This window comes from Lutjanus erythropterus, chromosome 6, assembly GCF_056507025.1.
Source record: "Lutjanus erythropterus isolate fLutEry1 chromosome 6, fLutEry1.hap2, whole genome shotgun sequence".
In the NCBI taxonomy this organism is placed as follows: domain Eukaryota; kingdom Metazoa; phylum Chordata; class Actinopteri; order Lutjaniformes; family Lutjanidae; genus Lutjanus; species Lutjanus erythropterus.
This window is the reverse complement of record NC_139322.1, coordinates 28,136,704-28,159,322: the sequence shown is the minus strand read 5'-3', so window position 1 is coordinate 28,159,322 and position 22,619 is coordinate 28,136,704. Positions and strand designations below refer to the sequence as shown.

Here is a 22,619-nt window from a genome sequence, read left to right as displayed (position 1 = left end):
TAAATATATAATTCAAGCATTCACTGACAAAGACATGCTAATTTATTTGCCTGTGCTTAGGCCATAGCTGACTACTTTTGTTTTATTAAAGGAGGAAAGCAGAAGCACTTTAAGTGGGAAAGGAAACATAAGATATTTTTCTTTAATAATTTAATATAGGCACTGTACATACCAGATTATCTCTGGTTTGCATGATATCTGAATATTTGCAACATCAATATAGATAACATATTTACCCTGAACATGTCGTAGACAAGATCCACCAGGCCCCAGAAGAGAAGAGGCGAGCGATAGACTGCATATTCCTTTGGTGCTTTATCTGTGAGTCTGATAATGAAAGAAGAATAAGATGAAAAAAAATGGGAAAAAAACCCCAAAAACTACAAAAAACAAATTATTATGATTGATAGACTAGCAGGTTGAGAGTCTTACTTGTTGGTGCAGACTGCTGAGACCTTGCGGGCGTGTGCATTGACTAGAAGTCTTCGTAGGAAGTATATCCGTGAAGTCCTCCAGCGTTCAGGCGGCATGATGTGCATGGCCAAGATGGTGAAATAGTGCGGTCCTTCAACCTCGTACGAGCTCTCCACCCACTTCTCACACGGCTGCTCCTGGAAACTCTGCAGGTTCTTCTCCTCTCGGGACGTAGCCCTCGTACTGCAGGGAGAGCATGTGCAAACCAAAGTGAGATGAAGGCGGCTTATAGTTTGAGTGTCATCCCTACACCTCATCACTTGGCACAGACTGAAAGTCATCAGGAAAGATACATACGTGTTGAGGACGTAGAGCACAGTGTGGATGATGTAAGGGATGAGGTGGATGTTGCTCTCTCGTCCTCCTCCTCCTGTGTCCACGCTGAACGATTGTTCGGTAGCAAAGCGGAGGAAGAGCAGTTTGGTGTCGTGGATGTTGAGTTGGTATGTTGGTTCCCGCTGGCCTGTGCACTCCTGCAAATATGTGTTGTGCCTGAGAAACAGAGAGAAAACAGTTGGCAATGATTCACTGAAGACATGTTTTGTGTGCGTGTGTGTGTGTGTGCACTGATGCATGATGCTACCTTGCTAAGCACGTAGCAAAGGCTGATTCTGGCACATGTGGCCCCCACACAGGAAGCAGCCCATTGCACTTGGTGTTGGCGTTCTGGAGAGCAGCACTCTCCCACTCCTCTCGCCCACGAGCCAGCCTGTCCCAGGAGAAAGGAAGAATAAAAAGCTCAGGTCAGGATAAATGAAAAGTGAATTTACAGCAGAACATTTTTAAGGCAGGTACATGTTGGTGTTGGTTGCTACCTGACAGCTGCCAGATGGCAGTCATAGTGGACTATGTTAAAGTGCGACACAGTGCTGTAGCCCTGCTGCTTGCGAGGCTTGTTTTCAAAGTCCTCCAAGGCCACACGCTTCGTGAAAGTGTAAATACCCAGGACTTTAGTTGGCTTGGATGAGAGAGACAAGGACAAAAACGTGATTTCAGTTAGTTCAATATACAAGAAGAAAACATTTAAATCCAAATATTTTAACATTTTATTACTATCTATAACAATAACTAAGAATTTCATTAATATCTACAATAATCACTGGTTTACTACAAATATTCCTATTAATGTATTTTTATATATAATTTACTTAAAAATTATATAGTAGATGTAATGGGTTACAATTTAAATCCCCTATTTATTATTTAAAATGCAGTTATTAACAGATCTGAGGACATTTTGTTTATTAAGATACAGTATATTACAACAATTATAACTTATATTCTCAGAAATGGCTTTACTGTATGGTCTTTCATTATCTGTTTAAACAGCTTCCACTTATGAATACCCACAGGAGTAGCTGTAGTTTCTGAGAAAACAATACATCAACACTAATCTCTGCATATATGTATCTTACAACTATGTTATTCTGTGTTATAAAGCATTGATTAAACATTTCTTTACCGTTTATAAATTCTAACATAAAGTGTTATCCACTCATAATCCTGAATGACTTGTATACCTGGAACTTGTAACCTTCTCTACAGATACAGCAGGTCAGGCCTGGCTCTTCTATCAGCTCCTCCATTTGCTTCAACAGTGAGGTCTTGGTCACCACCTGACCCTTCTCATTGGTCTGCAAGGCAAACACACAAACCACACATTAAACTAAAATCATCAGTATACCACTGGGCTGTGATAGTTAAACAATGACAGCAGCAGACATACAAGTGCACAGCATTTTTACAAAATGACAAAAAACGAAACAAAAAAAGGAGTTGAACAGACAAGAGTACCGTCATGCCCAGAGTTCCCAAAGCCTTCTGTCTCATGGCCATCGCCATACGCTTCTTCTCAGCTCTGGTTTCCCTGCGGGCTGCTTCAATCTTCAAGTTGACATCACTGTGCTCCCTCAGCGCCTCCAGAAGGTTCTCCGCCAGCGTGCCGATGCCTTCATCACTGGATACCTGCTCCAGCTTGTGCAAGTTGGTTATTGAATCTGTGCCAATCAACACCTGGACAGAAGATAAGAGGACAGTCACATGAAGCAGGTCAGTTTGTTTATAATTTTTTTAATACAAGCTGAATCAAGTATTTAAATGTTTCACACTATAAATATTTGTCCAGTGGGGGTTTTCATTCCAAATATATAGTACCTGTGTGGGGGGATGCTGGGTAGCTAAACCACGTAGTAATCTGAGAATGAAGGGTAGAGCTGGTCTGGAGAGAAACTTCTTCCAGACATCTGCATCCAGACTACAGAGTTCAGCACAAGAAGAAGAAAGGTTAAACAACCAAACACATATATTTAATTATGTCAAAGGACTAAAAGGAAGTGAAGCTGTGAGAGGACCTACTTTTTGGCATTTGGGATATGTTTCTTCATGTAGTCCAGTGCACTCTGTGTGATTCCTTTCTGAAGAATAAGATCTTTGAGTTGATGGCCGTTGCTGTTATTTTTGATTCCAGCGGCAATTTTACAGAAGCAATCCAAAAACACTTTGTCATCTGCACTATGCTCCTCGTCGTACCTTAGGAAAAAAACAAAGTCAGGGGTCAGTTTAGACACAAACTGTAATACCTAAACATTTCTTTAAAATATGGTTCTCAAAGTGGCACAAATGTGTCTGAAATTTGTCTGATCAGCCTGATTTGATAACATAACAACTGCTGAGTGATGCTAACTTGTCAAAGCTGCAACATGGTTTGAAACGTTCCACCAAGATCCTCATCTTCTCCAGTTCCCCAAAGGACAGGTACGGGATGATGCGCAGCAGACCCTGCAGCACGCTGGGGTTGGAGCGCACAAACGGGGTGTTGATCTGGTCTAACAACATGACCAGCTGATCTTTGTCTCCTGTCAGCAGCAGGTTACCCTGCAAAAGACAAACCAGTCCCTGTTTAAATCAAACAGTTAAAAGAGTAGATCGGTTTTCATTGTGGTGTCGAAAGTTTCTATTCTTTTCTCAGAAAGATGAATCTGCTTTAGATGCATACCTTGTCCTCTGAAATCTCAGCATTGGCTTCATCCAGAATGATCTCCATGATGCTTAGAACTTGCTCCGCTATTGAGGCTCCACCACTGTCCTTACTCTCCTGTTCTGCTACTAAAGCCTGAAGGGAAAAGGACATCAATACAAATTTTTCTAAAACACTAAGGAAAGTAGCCGAAAAACAGGTTGAGATTGCATTGCAGTCTGAATTTGATTTATCTAATTGTACTGCATCAGAATCACCCTCCTCCCTACTTATCAGACAACACAACACAAAGTAACACAGCCACTATAACGATGCTCACCAGGTTTAGAGTTCCCAGCATGACGTTGAGTGTGTTCATCTCTGGCTTGACAAGCTGTTGCCGGTTGATCTTCACCTTCACGCAATAACTGAACAACTTCAGCAAAACCTGAGAGAGTGAAAGATGCACACTAGTCAATTTTGCTGCTCCACTGTTGGTATTTATGAAAACTGTACAAGTGGAGGAGACCACCCAAAGTAAAACCTTGTAATTTAAAAAAACAAGACCTTCTGTGAAGTTTTCTTTATGCCTTCAATCAATTTTAATCAAAGTTTAATTTCCAAACATGTTGCAGCATGCTTTCAAAGTCGAAGGGATGACAATTATGTCTTATCGAAAAAAAAAAAAAAAAAAAGCCTAAAAAAGAACAGCTGGCTTACAGTGAGAAGATGTCTTCCTTGTTTGAAATCTTTGATTCCAGACAGCCGGTTGAGCATACACTCCAGTCCTCCACACTGCGCCATGACTCCTGCCATCTTGTACACCTCCTCATCATCCTCCTCCTCATCTGTAACAAGGCCAGGCAAAACAGTTTATTTCGTTTATTGTGGCGAGATATTGCACAGAGACTGTGATGGCAAACATGCATGTCCTAATGGCTCACACACATTAATATGTGATGTTTAGGACAAAAACTAGTAGATTAAGACACAGATGAACAAGTTATGTTGGACTTATTGACATACTGTAAACTAACAGTAAATCGAACCTGTGGTTGAGTCCAGTGACTCTATGAACTCCTCAGTGGCGTCTCCCAGCAGACCTCTCATTCGATAGATGATTCTCATTGGTTCGCCCTTGAAAAAAAAAGCCAACAGGCTCCATGAGGAATGGTAATACTGTGAAACATTTAATGATAATCTGCACAATTACAAATCCTCTATCAGTCTTTGTGAAACTCCCAGGGACCTCACCTCATTTGTAGGGCACCAGACCTTCTTGTAGACCTCTGCCACTGACAGATCCAGGCTGATGATTTTGTTGTTTACCAGAAGCTGAGGAAAACAAATAAAATATGGCATCAAATACATTTTTAGCAACAGGTAAGGTTTTGATAAAAGCTAGCATCAAAAGTATGCAGGCTAAAATGAACATTTTACCTCCATGCCACTGTCGTCTTCAAGCAGCGCCACCAGGTCACAGTCTTGGCAGATCTTGTTCTTGATGTCCCTCATCAGAGGACCAATGCCAGGCTCGTTGCTGCTGTAGGGGTTTCCTGGCATACGACCCTGCAGGAAGTCCTCCTGCTGAGGATCCTTCTCCAGAGTCACAAAGAACTCTGTCACCTCGTTCTCCTCCTAAACACAAAGGAGGAAACAAAAGTTCCAGATCAGGACAAATTCACAGCTATACTGAATTTTCCACCATTATTCTTAAAGACCTTCTTAATGCATCAGGCTATCGGTAACTCACAGGATAGATGATGCTGCACAGTCTCTCAAAAATGAACACGGGTGTCCTGTAGTCATCCAGGTTGTACCGCTTTGCAGTCTCTATGCACACTGCCATGAAGGCTTTGGTTTCAGACTCAGTACCTATAAACAGCACAACAAGATTTACAATGCAGACATTTTAAACACATATACAATATAAAATTACCTTTGATGTATTATTTAATTTCACAAAATTTATTCAACTGTACAAAATGGAAGCATTCAAGCATTTATGGCTTATGCTTTACCTATCTTATTAAAATATGGGAAAAGCAATGAAATACTTAACTAATTAAAATCATTTAAATCTCTTCCTAAATATGACTGGATCAAAATTTGTTCTTTCATGTAAAGTATGAAATAATAAGTAACTGTGATGAACACCAAAATGCAGCAGTGGAACCATAGTTGGTGACATGGTTAGATTTAATGTCTATTGAATTTGAGTCACTGCAGACCTGTTGTCATGTCCTCCAGCATCTCAAGCAGCATGTCCTGAGTCTCATCGATGAGCTTGGTCCGTTGCACCACCAGCTTCCTCAGACACAGGTAGCCGTTGAGCACTGTGCCGACCAACCTACTTTTGAAATGCCGCTTAATGGACTCCACCTCCACAAAAGAGGACAGCAATCCTGCAGTGGCACCAAACAAAAAAATAAATATTCAAGAAAGGGCATCAAAACAACATTCAAAAACAATCAGCTTGAAGTTAAATAAAAACCATTGGTATTATTTATTCTGTAATAGTGTTGAAAGTCTGACCTAAACCTTGCAGTACCCACAGCTGTAATGTTTAATTTCATGATGAGACAAACAACAGGACTGAAACATACCAGTCAAGCTCTTGAGGGCATAGCCTTGCTGCAAGTCTGTGCTGAGTGTGGCCTCCTCCAGAGTCAGCAGATTGGCTATTTCCTAAATCAAACACATAATTGAAAGATACTTTTTTATGTATATTGACATTAAGTGTGATATTGACATATGAATACCTTTACTGCCATATTTGATATCATTATGTGTACCAAACATTTGTTGATAGGTAATGAAAATATAAGAAGCACAAACTTGTGTTCTTGAAATTAAAGCTCAGATTTTGATGGATTTAAGCAGATACAGTGATTTTAGTTCAAGGAAATCAGTGGCACATACAGATATACTATAAAACCTTTAAGATTATCTTAATATAAAATTATAGCCTTTTGAACTTCAGGGCCGTTACCTTGGTGATGAGGTTACCGATGTAGGGCAGGACTCCACGGGCTGCCAGGTAAACTTTCCAGTGTGTTGGCTTGATCAATTTCTGGTACAGACCGAGGTACTCCACCGCACACTCTCCAGCTACACTCAACTCATCCAGATAACTGACAGACACACACAGCAAGAGTCAGGTCTACAGTTGGGCTTTAAGTGCTCAAACCAACTCTGAGTCTCCACAGCACATTTTTATTGTCTTGATATTAGTTTAAAAAAATTAGACATTTGTTAAACCTAAATAAAATAAAGAAGCATGTTATTGGTAACATATTTACAAAAGTAACATACAGTATGTACACTTACATACTGAATATACTCAACTTTAGTACTGAGAAAATCTCATAGTAACCTAATAATAGTTTATGAATCCCTACTACTGCATTATGTGATGTTTGTTTAAGGCTCATACCTGGTGAGCAGGTCCAGGACTTGTTGTTTGCGGCTGGGGATTGTGGTTAGGGCCTCCACAATAGTACAAGCTGCCTGTCTGGCTGCCTGAGTCGCAGGTGTGAAAAGAACCTGCAACAAATAGGACTTTATTGATAACTTGCTCCTAGTTTAATTTCTAACAAAAGATACATATGAAACTATTAAGGTCAACAAGCTAATAATAATACACTAATAATACTTTCAATGAAAATGTATTTTAAAAACATTTTTTGTACCTGCCGCAGCCAGTTGTTGTGGCTCAGTTTGAGCAGGCGAGGGAAAAGGCCTTCACCTTTTCTGGACCTCATAAACTGCTTCCACTTCCACACATACTTCTCTAACAGGTACTGCCTTCGCAACTCAGCCTTCCCCTGAGGCTTTGACACAGCCTCCTGACCTGTGGTTATCGGGATAAATTCAACAGTGAAAAGCTCATCATCACAAGTTGTTGTTTTTTTTCACTGAAAGAAATAACAGAACCATGTTTATACACTGACATACTGTATATTTATTCAGACACAGTACTTACCTCTTGCTGGGAGACACTTTTTCCAGGCCTCATAAGAAGCTTTGGGGTCCTTCTTGAGCCAGAGTTGGGCCTGGGCATGGATTTCATTACTGTAGGGCCTGACTGTGGTCAGAGACTCAATAGCAGCATCCTATAACCAAAAGCAAACACACTGCTACATAAGAGAATATTATGCAACCAAATTTCTTGAGTTGATGTTTTTAAATGAAATATGGAATGTTTACTTATTATTTTTTTTTAATTCTCAAATAAAAAAGCATCCAATAGTTCTCTGTCTCCAAGTTAAAAATGGGCTCTGTTTTTTCTCTGTCTGGTTCAAATAACTGCTGAGTCATCAATAGTTCTGCCCCCTCTCATGTCCATGTAAACTACATAGTACAACTGCCAACTACTAACCTCTAAAAGGCAAAGGAAAAGCAAGAGCAGTAGCTGAATGGCAGAGTCATAGTGTATTTTACCTTGTTTTTCTTGCTAGTGGGAGCAGGTGGCTTGATCAGCTTTTGCAGGATTCTCAGGCACATGAGAGTGATGTTCTCCACAACAACAGGTGTCTTTATGTTCACTGACATAAGGAACAAACTGAGGGCTGTAAGGACAAAAAAACAGGACAAAAAGTCAGGCCAAAAGACAATCAGATAACTGGGCTGATGGTTGATGTTGCTTTGTAATGATATCATTTATCAACTGCTCCTCATGGCTGATAATCCAAAAACACTTTAAAAACACACCATCTTGTGAATGGATGAGGTCAGGAAATCAGGCTTACCACAACGCAATCGTAACTCCCAGCATCCTCCCTCTTTTGAAATGGAGTCTGTCAGCAGCAGCATTTCATACTGCAGATTACTAACCTGTTGGGAGAACAAAGACATCACATTCATATTGAAATTTGGAATTCCTTAACAAAGTCAAAGTGCTCAATCCAGAAGCTCTGATGTTTACAAAGCTTCTTTTCTTTCAGCCTCCAGAATGACATAAGAGGACGTACCAGGTCAGGATTTGCCCAGTGACCTTTGAGGGCGGCTGACACCTTGGCGATAATGAGGTCATTCATCTGTTGAGTGGCTTCCGGATGATCTCTGAAGCAGGAAAATATGTAAAGAAATGAGAAAAAAAATGACATTTAATCACCACAGCAGTACACTACACAAACTAAAATGATGCATAGAGGGGCACTGCTGAAAGCAAACTATATTTTTGGTGGCACCACTGGAATTGACTGCCCATAACTCTTGGCAGTGCTGAATGCTTTGCTGAGATCCAGTTATGGAAATCTATCAACTCTAATAAACTCCTTTTCTTAACTACCAAGATGAGGGAGTGACATACCTGGTGAGGAGACAGACCAGCTGGCGCACTTCCTCCCTCATGGCTGCTGTACCTCGTCGCAAGTTGTACTCAAACAGCTCACGGATGAGACCTTGGAGGACCAGGATCTGCCGGAGGGCTGGGTTAGTAGCCAGTGCACGGAGCAGTGTGATACAGTGACCCGTGACAGCCGAGGCACAACCGTAGCACTTGGTTGAGGAGGTGTGGCCACAGCCCAGCACAGAGAGCGCGCGGTACTGACTGGCGGTGAAGGTAGGTTGATGGGTGCTGCTGCTGCGGGACGACTTGGTGGCAGCCTCTCTCTGCTGCAGGTCATACTCCAAGAGCTCTTTACGAGATGCAAGCACTTTCTGTAAACATTGAGGTATAAATGAGCAGGGTAAAAAAACACAACAAAATAAAACACATATACTAACAGTTATAAAGAGAATTATTATTTTTTTCCACTGTAACCTGAATAATTTTGGAGAGTTCATCAAATGATGTCTTGCAGTCTCCACTGTATTCTTGAGCCAGCTGCTGAATGTATCTGTTCACATTAGCAGAGGATGTTCCAAGTCCTGCACCTGCTCCAGTATCGTCCTGAGGGCAAGACAGGAAAAGAGAAAACAATATCATGATAAAAGTATACAAAAAAGACAAAAAACAGGCTTAAGTCAATATTTCTACATAAACAAGAATCTCTACAAAAGTTAGAATACTAAATTACTACTAAAATGACCTAAAGTCATACCTTTGAGCAGTTCTGTGAGAGGAATTTATAAAAAGGAGATAATGTATTACTGTTGTGCCAATTCTGATGGTCAGCTGCTAGCAGAGATTCACATTTGCTGAAAAATGATTCTGATCAAAACATTCTCAAGTATATGTGTATAATCTCAAGTATAATCTCAAGTATATGTGTGATCTATCAGTAGAAATGTGGCCAAGGAGGCCTTCTTAACATTAGTCATGACTCAATCTCTTATGTACTGTTCAAGCCCCCCTTGACTGACCTGTGGTTTCTCTGGTGCCGCCTCATTGACTTTAGACAAGAGGCTCTCTAACTGGGGCCGGTGGCCCATCAGCTGGTGGTAGACCCGGTCAGCTTTGTCCAGCAGGGTATTGATGTTGGTCACAGCCTGCAGGAAATGAGAATACATTAAAGATTAAGAGAGTGAAGATGGAGGTAGAGATAAATACAGGTTTACTCATTTGTTTTCCTAAGCAAAACCTTATATATATATATATACCTTATATTTTGCACTTGTATTTCCCAAAGACTGCCTGCTTACCTTCTTCCTGTCTTCCTCATTCTCAATGGGATCCACAGCACAGCATGGTTTAGCATACAGCATGAAGTCAAAACGGGCATATTTGCAGAAACCACAGGCATTGCACAGGAAGGGGTCTTTTTCATCGTAGTTGATGGACCTAATTGAAAAAAACCCATCAATTTAAAATGCAATCAATGTCAATGTCTCCGATAATACTCATATATTCAGACATGAAGAGAAAACCTGCTGCTCACCTGCACTTGTGGCACTGATACACGTTCTCACCACAGTTGCCACACACCCCAGGGTTGGCTGGCACAGAGGCGCTGCAGCGTGGACACTGCAGGGTCTCGGTGGAGGCCTGGTAGTTCTCGTAAAAATCTGAGAACTCGATCATAAGGTTGGATGCTACGATGGGTAAAGGAAGGTCAATCTTCACCTCTGTCTGTCCTGGGGTCAGCTGAACCTTCTTGGCTTTGTGCCAACGAGCAGGCCTAAAATCAGATGGTATCATTAAATTACTTCATACTGTGGAGGGAAGAGACAGAGTGAAACTGTGGCCACTAAGTAATCTTTGTATACTGTAACATCACTGTTAAATAACAGAGGAGAGAAAAACCAGCAGCTCTTTGTTGAAACATACTTGTTCTTCAACTCCACAATGGCCTGTACAGTCCTATTGTTGTAGTACAGGTTGATGGTGCGGACCATTTTGGTACGTTTGAGGTCACCAATCTTCACTGTGACTTTGCTGATGGTGTGGCTGCCAATGAGCTTGACAACCTGCTGAGTGGTGGTGTAGCGGGTGTCCACTTTGATCGATGACAGTTTTATATTCTGGAGGACAACAGAGGACAAACAGAGGACACACAAGACAATGTTTAAACAATAACAGACTGTGTTTATGCCAGCAGGGTCTTACAAGGCCCTCTGCAAGTGTTCTTGTGACCTGTCCTTGTTCTGTCAGGATATTCATACTTACGCCATAGTTTGTATTGCAAATAACAGTAGAATTAATATATACATATGGGCATCCTAAGTCTGTCAAAGTTTTTATTAGCTGTTCAAATTACAAACCCAAAACTTTATCATAACTAGGGATGGGAATCGATAAGATTTTTACGATTCCGATTCCATTTTTGATTCAGCTTAACAATTCGGTTCTTTATCGATTCTCTTATCAATTCTCATTTGGAAAAAAGGAGAACAAACAGGAAGCTAGACGTGAACTGGAGTGAGTACTGCCAGCCTCTGAGCCAGTCAGACTCTGTCTCTCGTCATGGTCATCAAAATGTAATGCATGAGAAGGCATTCATTTAACCTTAACAGTTAGTAATAGTAGGTTTTACAATGAGGCAAATGGCGCTAACATGATAGGCAGTGTTAGTTAATTAGTTACCTGCAGTTTTAACAGCAGAGGACGTGCTAACGTTGCCGCTGCTGCTGGGTTGAGATTCACTCCGGAGCGGATCGAAAACGCAACATTCATTCAAAGTTATCACATGCTGTGTGTGCAAATGTTTCTACATATTGGTAGTATTTCCTCCCTTTGATGAAATATCCACTTTGCAAGTATTGCAAGTTGCCCTGTTGTCATCCTTTCTCGTGAAATGTAACCAAACTTTCGAGCGTTTGTGCCGCTTGGGCGCCACGTTTCCTGCTGGCTGCACTGGTGAATGACATCACCACGCATGTTGCGTAGATTACGAAACGTGCGTGGTGACGTCATTCATGCCCACTGGAATCAATAAAGGAATCGTTTGCAAAACTGGCAAATGATTCCAAGGAACTGAAACACTGGGAACTGGTTCTCAACAAGAACCGTTTTTCGATTCCCATCCCTAATCATAACTCGTGCAAAAGCCATGCAATCTTACAAGTGTGTAAAAACTTGTATAGGCATTCTATTCATGCGAGTCACATACCGAGAAGGGAACTTCTGGATTGTTGCACACCAAGCAGGGGTCACTTTCAAGATAAAATCCATCAAACTCTACCAAACCGGACAGAGTGCTGCAGAAGAAAACACAAAATCATTACATTTTATGTAGATGATATCTGGTACTTTAAATTGCACTTTCCCTGCTACAAGATAGCATGTTTCTGTGGACATACTTGTAGATGTTGGAGTTTGGGTGATTTGTCAGGATGTGGTTCTGTGCCCTAAGGATTTCAACAGCTTTCTGGGAATACTCCTTCAACTGGAAAAGAAATGGAAGATGAATAATACAGAGCAGCATTAGCATTAAAACAACATTAGCATTGTAATGGCTATGTTTTGCTGAATGATGAAAAGGTTCAGACCTCCAGAAGAAGAACTTTTAGAATTACATTATGGACACAATCTAACTTAATCATTAATCTGAGAATTACTGTATCAAATTACCCTTGTATTGTAAGAGTCAAACTACATTAATGAGCAGTCTAACAGTCTTTTGTTATCTACATGGGATGTAAGATGCAGATTTCAATTATTGGGAGAAACAGGAAGAGACTACACAGCCATGAAAGGACTTAAAAGAAAAAAGTACAAACACAAAATATAGCTCCAAAGTCAGATCTTTATGGTCTGATTTCATAACAATTACTATACTAAAATCAGTACAACCATGGAAAGCAAGATGTTTAAACAAACCTTTTTCTCTGTTTGAGGGGTTTTGAGTGAAAAATATCCAAGCAGGTCGACAAACTGAGCAGCTTTGCGGCCATATGCAGGCAGCTCAGGCCAGATGGCCCAAGTCAGTTCCAGCAGCAACTCCTGCTGAGATTTACTGGAGTTCCTACAAATAGATTCACAGGTCAATAATGTGATTTCGCCATTTAATAATGTATCTAAGCTTTCACTCCCACATTATTTCCATTGTTTGTTCATTTGTGCTACAACTTGATATTTAATCACACTAGTCCTGATAAGTCAAGGTAGTCTAAATTTAACCAGCAGCATTTAAAAGGCTGCCTTCTATAAACTAGGCTTGCTTTTGGTTTGACTTTGGGCCTAAACTAAGCTGCCAATGTGTGGATAAGTGTGTTAGATGTTCACAGTACCTGTAGATGTGAAGTGCCAAACAGTGAGCTTGCCAGCGCACAGCAGATGAGTTTGACTCCAACAGGAAGCAGCGCAAGAACTGGATGAGAGTCTCCTTGTCTGCAAACTTGTTAAGCTGACTGACCAGAGCCATACACAGCTGATCCTCCTGGCTGCCAACTCCATCACCTGTGGTCAGTTCACAAAGATGCGACACAGTCAGGGCACTTGCATCTACTGTCAATTTATGACACTGAAATGTCCTGTTTAGGTTCACAAGTGACTGTATGTTGCTGTTCCAGCTTTCAGAGTGCAACATTAAAACAAGAAGAATTAGTACGAAATATGATGTGTCATTGCCTCACCCTCTTTGTCTTTCTCCTTGTCCTCTTTTTTGCTCTTTTTACTGGAGGACTTGCTCTGAGAGGACTGAGAAGCTCCAGTCTGTCCAGCACTACCTGAGCCTCCTCCTGAGAATGATGAAGATGAGGAGGAGGAGCTGGCCAGCACCTTACTGCCACACAGAGCACAAGAGAGCAGTTGCAAAAGTACTGGGGAGACACCCTCATCCACAAGGAAGCTGACCTGGAGCAGGAAGTACAACACAGCTGGACAAAAAAGAGAAAGGGACACGATGTTAACATGATTGGCCTTAAAAGTCTCCAGTTACAAAAGCTGATCTGAAAAAAAACTTACAGTCATCCTTCATGCAGAACTTCTGCCAGTTGATTGTCCTCTGAGTGGCAATTTCAGCACAAGCTTTCAAATGTTCCATCTGAACAAAGAGAAGCCAGTTAGAAAAATTTCAATCCTTACAGCAGCTCACAATTGTACCAAACAGCAGATAAATAGAGTATTACCGATAATTTGGCAATGGGGGTTAGTGTATTTATGCAGATTCTGTTATCTTACTCGAGGAAAAAACAATGTATGAAATAAACATAATTTATAACCAATACACAACATACAAAAGAGTGTATGAGAAGCCTCAATGTCTGTTAACACTCACCAGACTGATGAGTGTGTCATACTGTAGAGCTGAGCCAGACGTTGCTGTGACCACGCCAGCCCGGAGGAAGATGCCTTGCTCCTCCAAGAGCTTCTTGATGCTGCGCACATGGGAGTCAAGGGTGTGCAGATCCCTCAGCTGACGATATTTTTCCTTTGAGCCGCAGATGAACAGCAACAACTTTCTGACTTGCCTCCTGACGAATGGCGTTTGTTGAATCATCAGATACTGAGGAGAAAGGTTCAGACAGAATTAAGATGGTGTATTTATGTCTTTTGTGACAGTGTCTGAAAAGGAAAATCACACAAGTGATTCACTCAATCACTTACTTCAGACAGATAGTAGAACCAGGAATGGTCAAAGACAGGAGGTGGAATACGTGGGTTGGTGTCAGCAATCTTTTTGATCTGATATGGCAGTCGGAGCACCATTTCAGTCAACAGCTGGGAGTAGGCTTCAAACACATCAGCAGCATGTCCCTAATGAAAGGAGCAACACAGTGAGCTCATTGACATTTCTTAAACAAAAATCACTTTCAAGTTTTAAAGATAAAGATGTTTTCTGTAATCTGATACCTTGACATATTGGCGCAGGAAGAAAGGGCTCATGTCTGGAGGAGAGGAGGCTGTGTGTGGGCGGAGGAGCTGGCTGGTGGCCACAGGCTCCTCTTCACCCTGCTGGCTCTTCCAGAAGTCCAGAAGCGATTTGAGCACGTGGAGACAGTAGTCAATAGCACCGAGGCTGAGCAAGGCAGTCGCTGTGGCATTCGAAATTAGTGACGACGACTGAAAGAGATAAAGAACGTACACATGGCACATAGCATGATGTAAATGAAATAAAAACCTGGTTATTTTTGAGGTGGCTCTGAACAAACTATGATGTTGGATGAACACTTTTTTATATATTTGCCGTTAACATTATTGTATTCTAACTGATAGCCCTTAGTGAAACCAGTTTAAGTGCATTAAAATGATGATAGAGGATGTACCTCAGAAGAAGATTTGGAGCCAGATTTGGTTCGAGACATGAAGACACTGAGCAGTCTCATGATGACAAGGTGAACTTCATTCATGGAGCTACGCTCATTCTTCTTGGACACGTCCTTCAGAGGAATAACATGGATAAAAAACAATGTGAAACAAGTAAAACAGAGACACTTGTAAACTTGATTAAACATAATGAGACAGCGTTTACCTTCTTGTGCATGCCAAGCTCAGCAATGAGCTGTGCTAGCAGGTCATCCAAAGCACCCTTATCCTTTTCATCCTCACCATCCAGGTCAGAGGTCAACATGAGGATCACCTGCATGTAAGGGATGGCTTGGACTCCACCTACATTGTGAAGCTGAGAAAGGTGTTGAAGCAACCGCTCCAGTAGCATGAGACGAACCATGTGTAGCCTGACAAGAAACACAAAATATAAAGTAAAAACATTTTTCACTTTTACAACCATGTTGATTGTATTAGGCTTAATGTGGAATTTCATGATGACACTGCTCCTTAAAAGCACATTTATCACTAAATATCTTCCCTCCTCATTGTATTGGTCATGGATGGTATAGATATAGTGTTTTAACAGGCAGATGTCTGTTGTCAGCAGAGCTTAAACCTGAAGCTCCCTCTTTATTTTAAACTCCAGCTTCACATTTGGGATATCTGACCTGTTGCTTGTGTGGATGTCGCCCTCGGTCTCTCCTTCTCCTTCTGAGCCTTCGCCTTCCTGCTGGGCGGTGGTGGTGCTGATGGCTCCAGTGCTCGAGCTGACGCTGCCTGGACCTGCAGGGTGGCCCTCCACAGCTGTGTCCCCATATGCACTGCTGCGTCCTGACACTGTATACACACATGCACAAATGCAATTAAGTAAACTAGAAACATGGCAATATATAATAACTAACTGTTCAGGTTTAACAAATACTGTATTCAGAAATTTTATAAGAAAATTGTCATAACCAATCAATAGACAAAATGACAGTATAAAGTTTCAAACCCATTTAGCTGTGTGGAAATTTCATATTTCATATTTAACATTTTGAATATCAGGCAGCATAACAAACACAATATTTTGCATTTGGTTGTGTTCAGGATCACTGTTTTTTGGTTGTTTTTCCTGAAATCACCCACCACTGTGTTCGCCCGCTACAGAGTCGATGGCTGAACCTCCACTCTCTGAGCCCACACTGCCGCCGTGCTCAGCTGGGGAGGTCCGCAGTGTAGAGCCATCAGTAGCAGCTGTGCTGCCCTCATCATCTGATGCCGGGGCTGAAATCATAGCAATAGCTGTAACAGTAAATACACCACGGTCATCTGGCCAGATACCTGATTTTAGTTCATACTTGTGCACCAACAATGCAATAAAGCATGCAGCAAGTTCAAAACACGTCAACCTGCCATTAAGGTGTTCTTGTGTTGAGTCTACTGTGGATATTATCATAATTACTGCATAGTTGAGCAAACATGACAGACTGAAATTAGGATTAACAATCACTTGATTTTCAAAGTAGTAAACTAAGATCATTAGATGTGCCACAGATTAGGTTATGGGCTTCAATGTGGAATATCATGAATGGTCAAAGCAAACCTGCTGTGAGATTTTGGTCAAATTAAATCAAAACTGTAGCGAAAAAAAAGAAGCCTTATTGTGAAGGATTTACTGACTACTGTGACCTTGCAGATATAAAAACCTAGCTTCCTGCTGATCACATACTATCACAGAGGTGGTTTTGTTACCTGATGCGGTGGTGTCTGAAAGGGTGCCAGCATCCAGTGAAGAGGAGCTTGGGGCCTGGCCAGACAGGCCAAGGCTCTGAAGGCCAAGAGCGCTGCTGCTACTGCCTAAGATGCCAAAAATATTTGTAGTACATTAGCAGTACTCATCCAAAATACTGATCTCCTGAGTGATGCTTATCCTGATAAAGATTTGGTCAACCATTTGAGGTTAACAATGACCAAATACCAAAATTGATTGATATGAGGAATGCGAAATAATACTTTGCAGAGGAAAAAATTCTGATGATTCATGACAATTTAGGTAGACTAGTGTCCAAAACCATGTTCTGTTATTCAGCTGCAGGAGCGTTTCAATAACTGCAAGTTTCACTTCTGTGATTTATGTTACAGCTATTTGAAACTCAAAAATATTGCTCTTTAGATAAAGTGTGTTAATTATTTGGTAATATTATCTCTATTATCTATTAAGTAGTGTGAGTAGTTGTAAATGGTTTTATCACAGATAGGGGGAATGTCTAAATGTGGAGTGGAACTGTCAGGCAGTCTCAGCTACCAAAAAATTATTGCTTCATCTTGTATTTTCTGGCTTCTGACCTTGTTGATCCTGCTGAAGGCTGAGAGCAATGGCCAGCTCTACCATAGTTTCATCATCTGCATCAGGAGGGATGTCCAACATTGGGGGGAAACCTTCAGCTCCAGCCAGCAGAGCCTCTAGGGGAGACGGGTTTCCATTGTTGACATTCTCTGAGGTCTCCAGGACCATAGACTCTGACTGAGGAAACAAAAAACCAAAGGTGTTATTTATGTGTTTAACATTTATCTTAAGAGAAGAATAAGATGTATCTAAGATTTATAGTTTAAGTTCAATTCATATGCCAGGGAATAAGAGTAAGGTTCACAATTATTTTCTACTTCAAATTATTTTTTTTATTTCTGTTTGAGGGGCACATGCACTTGCTACACTTGTGGTTTTGCTCTCACATTGTAAACAATGCAAGAGTAATGTCAAATGTAACCCACAGACTTCCTTGGCCCTCTGTGCTCACCACCATCTCAAAGTCACCATGGTCCACTTCACTCTGTTCTTGACTCTCCTGTCTTCCCTCTTCTCCTCCAGTCAGCACTGATGACTGCATTTTGTCATCTGCATCGTCATCGTCATCATCATCCTTGTCTCCTGATTAAGGAAAGCAACCAAAAAGTTTCAGAGAATGGAATCCAGTTGAGCTCATAATAGCCTAAATAGAGGTTTTAATTCTGTATTTAGACATGCAGTTCATTTTACTACACAGAGCAGGTATGCTGAAAACCAGCTGAAAATGTAATTGTCCCAATGCAATGCAAAAAAAACACAAAACAAAACAAAAAACATAAGAACTCTTATTTTTTAAAAGCCAAATACCACGAAATCACCTCCTAAAGAACATTCACCCACTGCTTTGTATAAAGCCTGTGCAAACTTACCCATAGGAGTGTTGGAACGTGGGGGAGACGGAAGAGTTACATGTCTTCGCTTGTTTCTTGGTCTTAGAACTCTGATTAATGCCTGCTTACAAGCAAAGCTTACAGCAGTGTCCTGAATTGGTTCAAATACAGAACAGGATTATTTGTCAGTGATCCTGATTGTATGACTCATTCTCATGGTTTTTTGGATGCCAATAAAATGATATTTCTAATGAACAATAGAAGTACTATACTCACTGGGCACAGCAACATTTGCATGTAGATTTTGGAGGCTACATTGATGTAATCTAATTCACATGTGCAGTATGCATGGATGATGTCCACCAGGGCATTTACTGTTGCTTCCACATGAGTTAGGCCTTAAATGAAGAAAAAACACATTGATTGTTTTCAATTAGGAGTACAATACCAAAAATCCAATTATTTTTTATTTTACAGGTATACATTGCCTAATTCTGGCATCCTTAAGTTTAAACTTACCAGGCAGGCAAGCAGGAGCAAGAAAGGCGTTCTTTGGTTTTAGGGCATGAAGCTTCCAGAAGTTATTCATCAGCTGCGTGATGAAATTACAACTTTCACCATCCACATGTTTTTGCCCATCCTCTGTCATTTCTGAGATGAGAAGAGAAGAAAATGAACAAGCCTTCTCTGAAACTTTTAGGTTATATAGCTCCAAAGCCATTCAGAGAGAACCAACACTGTTTGTAAGTCATGATTACAGATTGGATAATTGTTAAACCTAACTTTTGTCAGGAGCAGAATAGTATCTTACCAGAGTCATGATGTAATGATTTTGTTTCTGTGAAATGCACCAGGTTGTTGGGTCTCATGATTGCAATGGAGCGGGCAGTGATCACGAGCCTCTGGAAGACATCAGGGTCGAGCTCCCTCCCCTCACGGCTACAGCTATTCAGACACTGCACCGCATTACTCAGCAAGGACTGGTCCTGATGAGAGGGGGCAGACCAGTGTTGCATTAGTTCTTCATTAGTGACATAGGGGATGAGCATAACATCTATCACCTGAACATTAAGAATTGCTGAGGGTCTGAGAACAAGCTGGTGTAATATACACATTTGAGCAGAATAGCTATTCATGTCATAAATGCTGAACAAGCACTGGGTGTTTTTCTGCACTGCTGGCTGTACACAATTCCTATAAAATCGCTAGTCATGTTGGCTTACTTCCTTGAAACAAGATCAACAGCTCAATACTGATTTCCACTGTGGTTCTTTGATGTAAAGAAAGAATTCAGTGTCTATCATCAGGGTTCATCCGTTTTCCCAGTTTCATTAACTGTTGAAGTTTCAGGGGTAATGATGACCAGTGTTACTGATCATCATTACATTTTAACACCATGTGCATGGAAAATATTTAGACTTTTTCTAGTAACATGACAGCTGAGATGTATTTTACCTTGTGGTTGTGGTAAGCAGTTCGACTGGTGTGCAGGCTGGCAAGAAGTCCCTTGGTCTGCTGCTGCACACCCGCAGGTGTTGGCATGGACAGGAGCAGAGTGGCCAACTCCAAAGCTGCAGCCTTATTCTTTTCCTACAAAGAGTAAAAGATATGCAGTCAGCTACAACCTCTAAACACGAGCAAGTTTGACATAGGAGTTGCTTTTAAAATGTGTTAAGATTAAATCATCTGTTTACCTTTTCACTGGATGAACCTACTGCAAAGCAGTTTTCCAAAGCCTCAAGGGAGCTTAGTACCAACCTGAAATTAAGAAAGAGGATCAACACTTCATCTACTGCAGATTTCACCTTAATCCAACCAGACAAACAGAAAAAAAGAGCAAATCTCAACCTGTTGCAGTCTGTGCTGATCTAAATGCCAAAACAACACTAAATGCAAGAATAAATGTTGTCAAGTGTGGAAATGATGCATGGCATGTTCACAGTCTCAGGCATGAACACACAAACTGGCACACATGCACAAAACCATACAAACAAGCAGAGAAAGGGCAGTTACTAACCGGTCCAAGGTTGATAAGGACTCAGTTTCACAACTTTTTATTGTATTTTTGGGAGCAAAAGAAAAAGAACAAAAACAAAGTGTGAGGATCACAGAAAGAAACAAGTGAAATTAAATGATTCAGTTGAACATAAGAGAAGCATGCAAGAAAAGATGACATCACGATAGCCATGCACTAAATACTCTAAAGAGAACCCAACCCCCTTGTTAAAACTTCAGGCTCATCCTCAACAACTCCTGCTACATAGCTGGACTCATGAGGGGTAAAGATATGCTTTGAGTGGGTGATATGGGGAAATTCTGTCACAGTATGTATAATTATATTATCACATCATCTATTAATATCACATAGTTAATTACCTGGAAAAACAACGGAGAAACTGTTTCTAGACAAAATAACCACAGGAATGTTTTGGCTACTGAAATAAATACCTGCCAAATCAATGTACTACATCACATTTATGTAAAAATAATATAAAATCCAATATTATCATAAAACAGGCCTGCTCACTGATTTGCCCACAAGGGTCTTATACACCCACAGGTATTTGAAGGCTAGAAATAGCTATACAAAAGTGAATGAAATGACCACAGTGTGGTTAAGTGAATTACAGGGGATTGAGGAGTGTCAACCTAATGAACCCTGAAGTGGAAAGGCCATACCTCTCCAGCACACTGCCACTGGTGGTGGTTGGGGTGGCGATGTCTCCATCAGAGGTGCCGTTGCCCTGGTTGAGGTTGGGACTGCAGACATTGTTAACCGAGGCAGAGGAGAAGTCCTCTGGTGGATCCTCAGGCCAGCCAAATTGTTCCTTGGTTTTACCGTAAATCTTGATTGAATCAAGCATGGTGACTCCAGCTGGGTCAACAGATGCGCCAACTTTAAAATAAACGGGAAGATGAAATACCATCAGAATGTGATTTCAAAACAGTCTGTAGCAAATCCAAGGTGGTCCAAGTTAAAGAAACATTCAAGTGCAACATAAATATTCACCAAGTTGAAAATCCAATAGTTTAGAGATTAGTAATTGCATAACATACATTAGGTTCATTAATAATTTAACTGTGCTGCGCAAGTTGATAAACTGAGTTACACTCTTTTTGAGCCCAATAGTCAAACCACCATTTTAAGTTCTGTTGTTTAGAAGGAACAGCAGCAAAATCCTCTTTTAAAAAATATATATTTTGCAGTGATATAGTAATTCACTTATCAAAAATAAGTATGCAGATTTAATCATCATTGCAAGTTCTTGCTCTTACTAAAGATGGACAGCTTCTTGTCAGCCTGCAGGGCCTCCTCTCTGGTGAAGGGAAAGTCAAACCAGCGGGCTCTCGTCAGGTTTATCTGCATGGTGCGGCCAAAGACCTCCACATAGGAAGGAGCCCTCTCGATGGCCTGAGTGCCCACCTGCACCCGCATGCCTGTCATCACCATTGAGCTATTGTTGTTGACCGCTTCCACAGTGAATCCTCCAGGCTAGAGGGAAACAAGCAGAATCATGACATCATTTTTTGTGTTGTATGTAACATGTTTATAGTGCAACAGTAGAACTACAATATAAACATATTCAGTATGTATGGCCACAAGCTTTTTTAGCAGCTCAACTGTTAAATGCAGGTTCACCTGTGTGCCCCATTATTTATTTAGTTTGGATGCATACTAACGCTTGATTACTCAACTGAATTGCATAAGAGTAAATGGCAAAAGACACTAAAACTTCAACACAAGTCTTGGCAGATGATGTGTCTGCTTACATACATATCTATACACAAATACAGTACAACAGTGATGAAATACTTTGAACTTACATTCAGAGGGTTATGATAAGTGAGACCACTAACAACATGTCAAGCTGTTAAACCAGCACATTTGGCAAATGCTGGTATAATACTTTAACCACTAGTACTCTACAAATAGATTTTTATTTGTTCTCATAACTCAGTTGACAATAACTGATACTCTGCATACAACAAACACATGCATGGCTGTCAGTAAAAATTCCTTACGTTAAGTCTATGACACCATTTTTAACAGGGAATCATTTTGTTAAAATGTCCCTACCTTTGTGTTGGCCACATACATCCCAGTGGAGTTGAGCCTGTGTTTGATCTGCTGTCCATTATAGACCTGCAGCAAGTCATTGCCTCCGAACTCCACTTCTGTCAGCTGCTGGTTGTGTTCAAAGAAGTCCACTGGGAATGTGACCTGACTGGATGTCCGGGTGGCTAAAAGTAAAATCGTTTCATTAAAAAAATGTACCTTTTGCCAGGCTAACAGCTATGTTACTATTTTCCAGAAAGCAAAAATCATTCTTCTGTTTATGAGTGAATGTTCAAATATCAGTTTTTCTAGTGTGTACACTGAGAAAAATCTAAGAAAGCACTAAATGTGTTTATAGAAATTTTAATGAAAACTGA

At 40.8% G+C, this 22,619-nt stretch overlaps 1 protein-coding gene across 3 annotated transcripts in view; it reads right to left on the bottom strand.

The window, feature by feature from the left end:
- Positions 1–22,619, bottom strand: part of ubr4 (ubiquitin protein ligase E3 component n-recognin 4) — a 51,254-nt gene that overhangs the window by 2,239 nt on the left and 26,396 nt on the right. The window contains exons 47-104 of one of the 3 annotated variants that reach the window (XM_084721513.1): positions 22,264–22,427; positions 21,462–21,678; positions 20,865–21,081; positions 20,203–20,235; positions 19,880–19,943; positions 19,641–19,775; positions 18,997–19,171; positions 18,705–18,836; positions 18,462–18,583; positions 18,225–18,336; positions 17,807–17,937; positions 17,355–17,532; positions 16,761–16,865; positions 16,155–16,310; positions 15,695–15,863; positions 15,229–15,433; positions 15,023–15,136; positions 14,610–14,819; positions 14,364–14,513; positions 14,035–14,262; positions 13,722–13,800; positions 13,391–13,633; positions 13,046–13,214; positions 12,636–12,780; positions 12,116–12,201; positions 11,926–12,013; positions 10,644–10,837; positions 10,255–10,494; positions 10,019–10,157; positions 9,740–9,865; positions 9,198–9,326; positions 8,745–9,094; positions 8,404–8,494; positions 8,182–8,266; positions 7,874–8,001; positions 7,416–7,545; positions 7,123–7,283; positions 6,867–6,976; positions 6,423–6,564; positions 6,037–6,118; positions 5,662–5,835; positions 5,184–5,305; positions 4,871–5,068; positions 4,685–4,765; positions 4,480–4,567; positions 4,151–4,278; positions 3,771–3,878; positions 3,470–3,586; positions 3,158–3,348; positions 2,830–3,003; positions 2,629–2,728; positions 2,269–2,487; positions 1,995–2,108; positions 1,290–1,432; positions 1,058–1,183; positions 772–966; positions 433–657; positions 237–327 (exon numbers count right to left, since the gene is read on the bottom strand). In XM_084721513.1, coding sequence (XP_084577639.1) covers positions 237–327; positions 433–657; positions 772–966; positions 1,058–1,183; positions 1,290–1,432; positions 1,995–2,108; positions 2,269–2,487; positions 2,629–2,728; positions 2,830–3,003; positions 3,158–3,348; positions 3,470–3,586; positions 3,771–3,878; positions 4,151–4,278; positions 4,480–4,567; positions 4,685–4,765; positions 4,871–5,068; positions 5,184–5,305; positions 5,662–5,835; positions 6,037–6,118; positions 6,423–6,564; positions 6,867–6,976; positions 7,123–7,283; positions 7,416–7,545; positions 7,874–8,001; positions 8,182–8,266; positions 8,404–8,494; positions 8,745–9,094; positions 9,198–9,326; positions 9,740–9,865; positions 10,019–10,157; positions 10,255–10,494; positions 10,644–10,837; positions 11,926–12,013; positions 12,116–12,201; positions 12,636–12,780; positions 13,046–13,214; positions 13,391–13,633; positions 13,722–13,800; positions 14,035–14,262; positions 14,364–14,513; positions 14,610–14,819; positions 15,023–15,136; positions 15,229–15,433; positions 15,695–15,863; positions 16,155–16,310; positions 16,761–16,865; positions 17,355–17,532; positions 17,807–17,937; positions 18,225–18,336; positions 18,462–18,583; positions 18,705–18,836; positions 18,997–19,171; positions 19,641–19,775; positions 19,880–19,943; positions 20,203–20,235; positions 20,865–21,081; positions 21,462–21,678; positions 22,264–22,427 — 8,528 coding nt within the window. The remainder of the gene's footprint in view (positions 1–236; positions 328–432; positions 658–771; positions 967–1,057; positions 1,184–1,289; positions 1,433–1,994; positions 2,109–2,268; positions 2,488–2,628; positions 2,729–2,829; positions 3,004–3,157; positions 3,349–3,469; positions 3,587–3,770; positions 3,879–4,150; positions 4,279–4,479; positions 4,568–4,684; positions 4,766–4,870; positions 5,069–5,183; positions 5,306–5,661; positions 5,836–6,036; positions 6,119–6,422; positions 6,565–6,866; positions 6,977–7,122; positions 7,284–7,415; positions 7,546–7,873; positions 8,002–8,181; positions 8,267–8,403; positions 8,495–8,744; positions 9,095–9,197; positions 9,327–9,739; positions 9,866–10,018; positions 10,158–10,254; positions 10,495–10,643; positions 10,838–11,925; positions 12,014–12,115; positions 12,202–12,635; positions 12,781–13,045; positions 13,215–13,390; positions 13,634–13,721; positions 13,801–14,034; positions 14,263–14,363; positions 14,514–14,609; positions 14,820–15,022; positions 15,137–15,228; positions 15,434–15,694; positions 15,864–16,154; positions 16,311–16,760; positions 16,866–17,354; positions 17,533–17,806; positions 17,938–18,224; positions 18,337–18,461; positions 18,584–18,704; positions 18,837–18,996; positions 19,172–19,640; positions 19,776–19,879; positions 19,944–20,202; positions 20,236–20,864; positions 21,082–21,461; positions 21,679–22,263; positions 22,428–22,619) is intronic. The other 2 variants (XM_084721511.1, XM_084721512.1) reach the window with 2 other exon arrangements.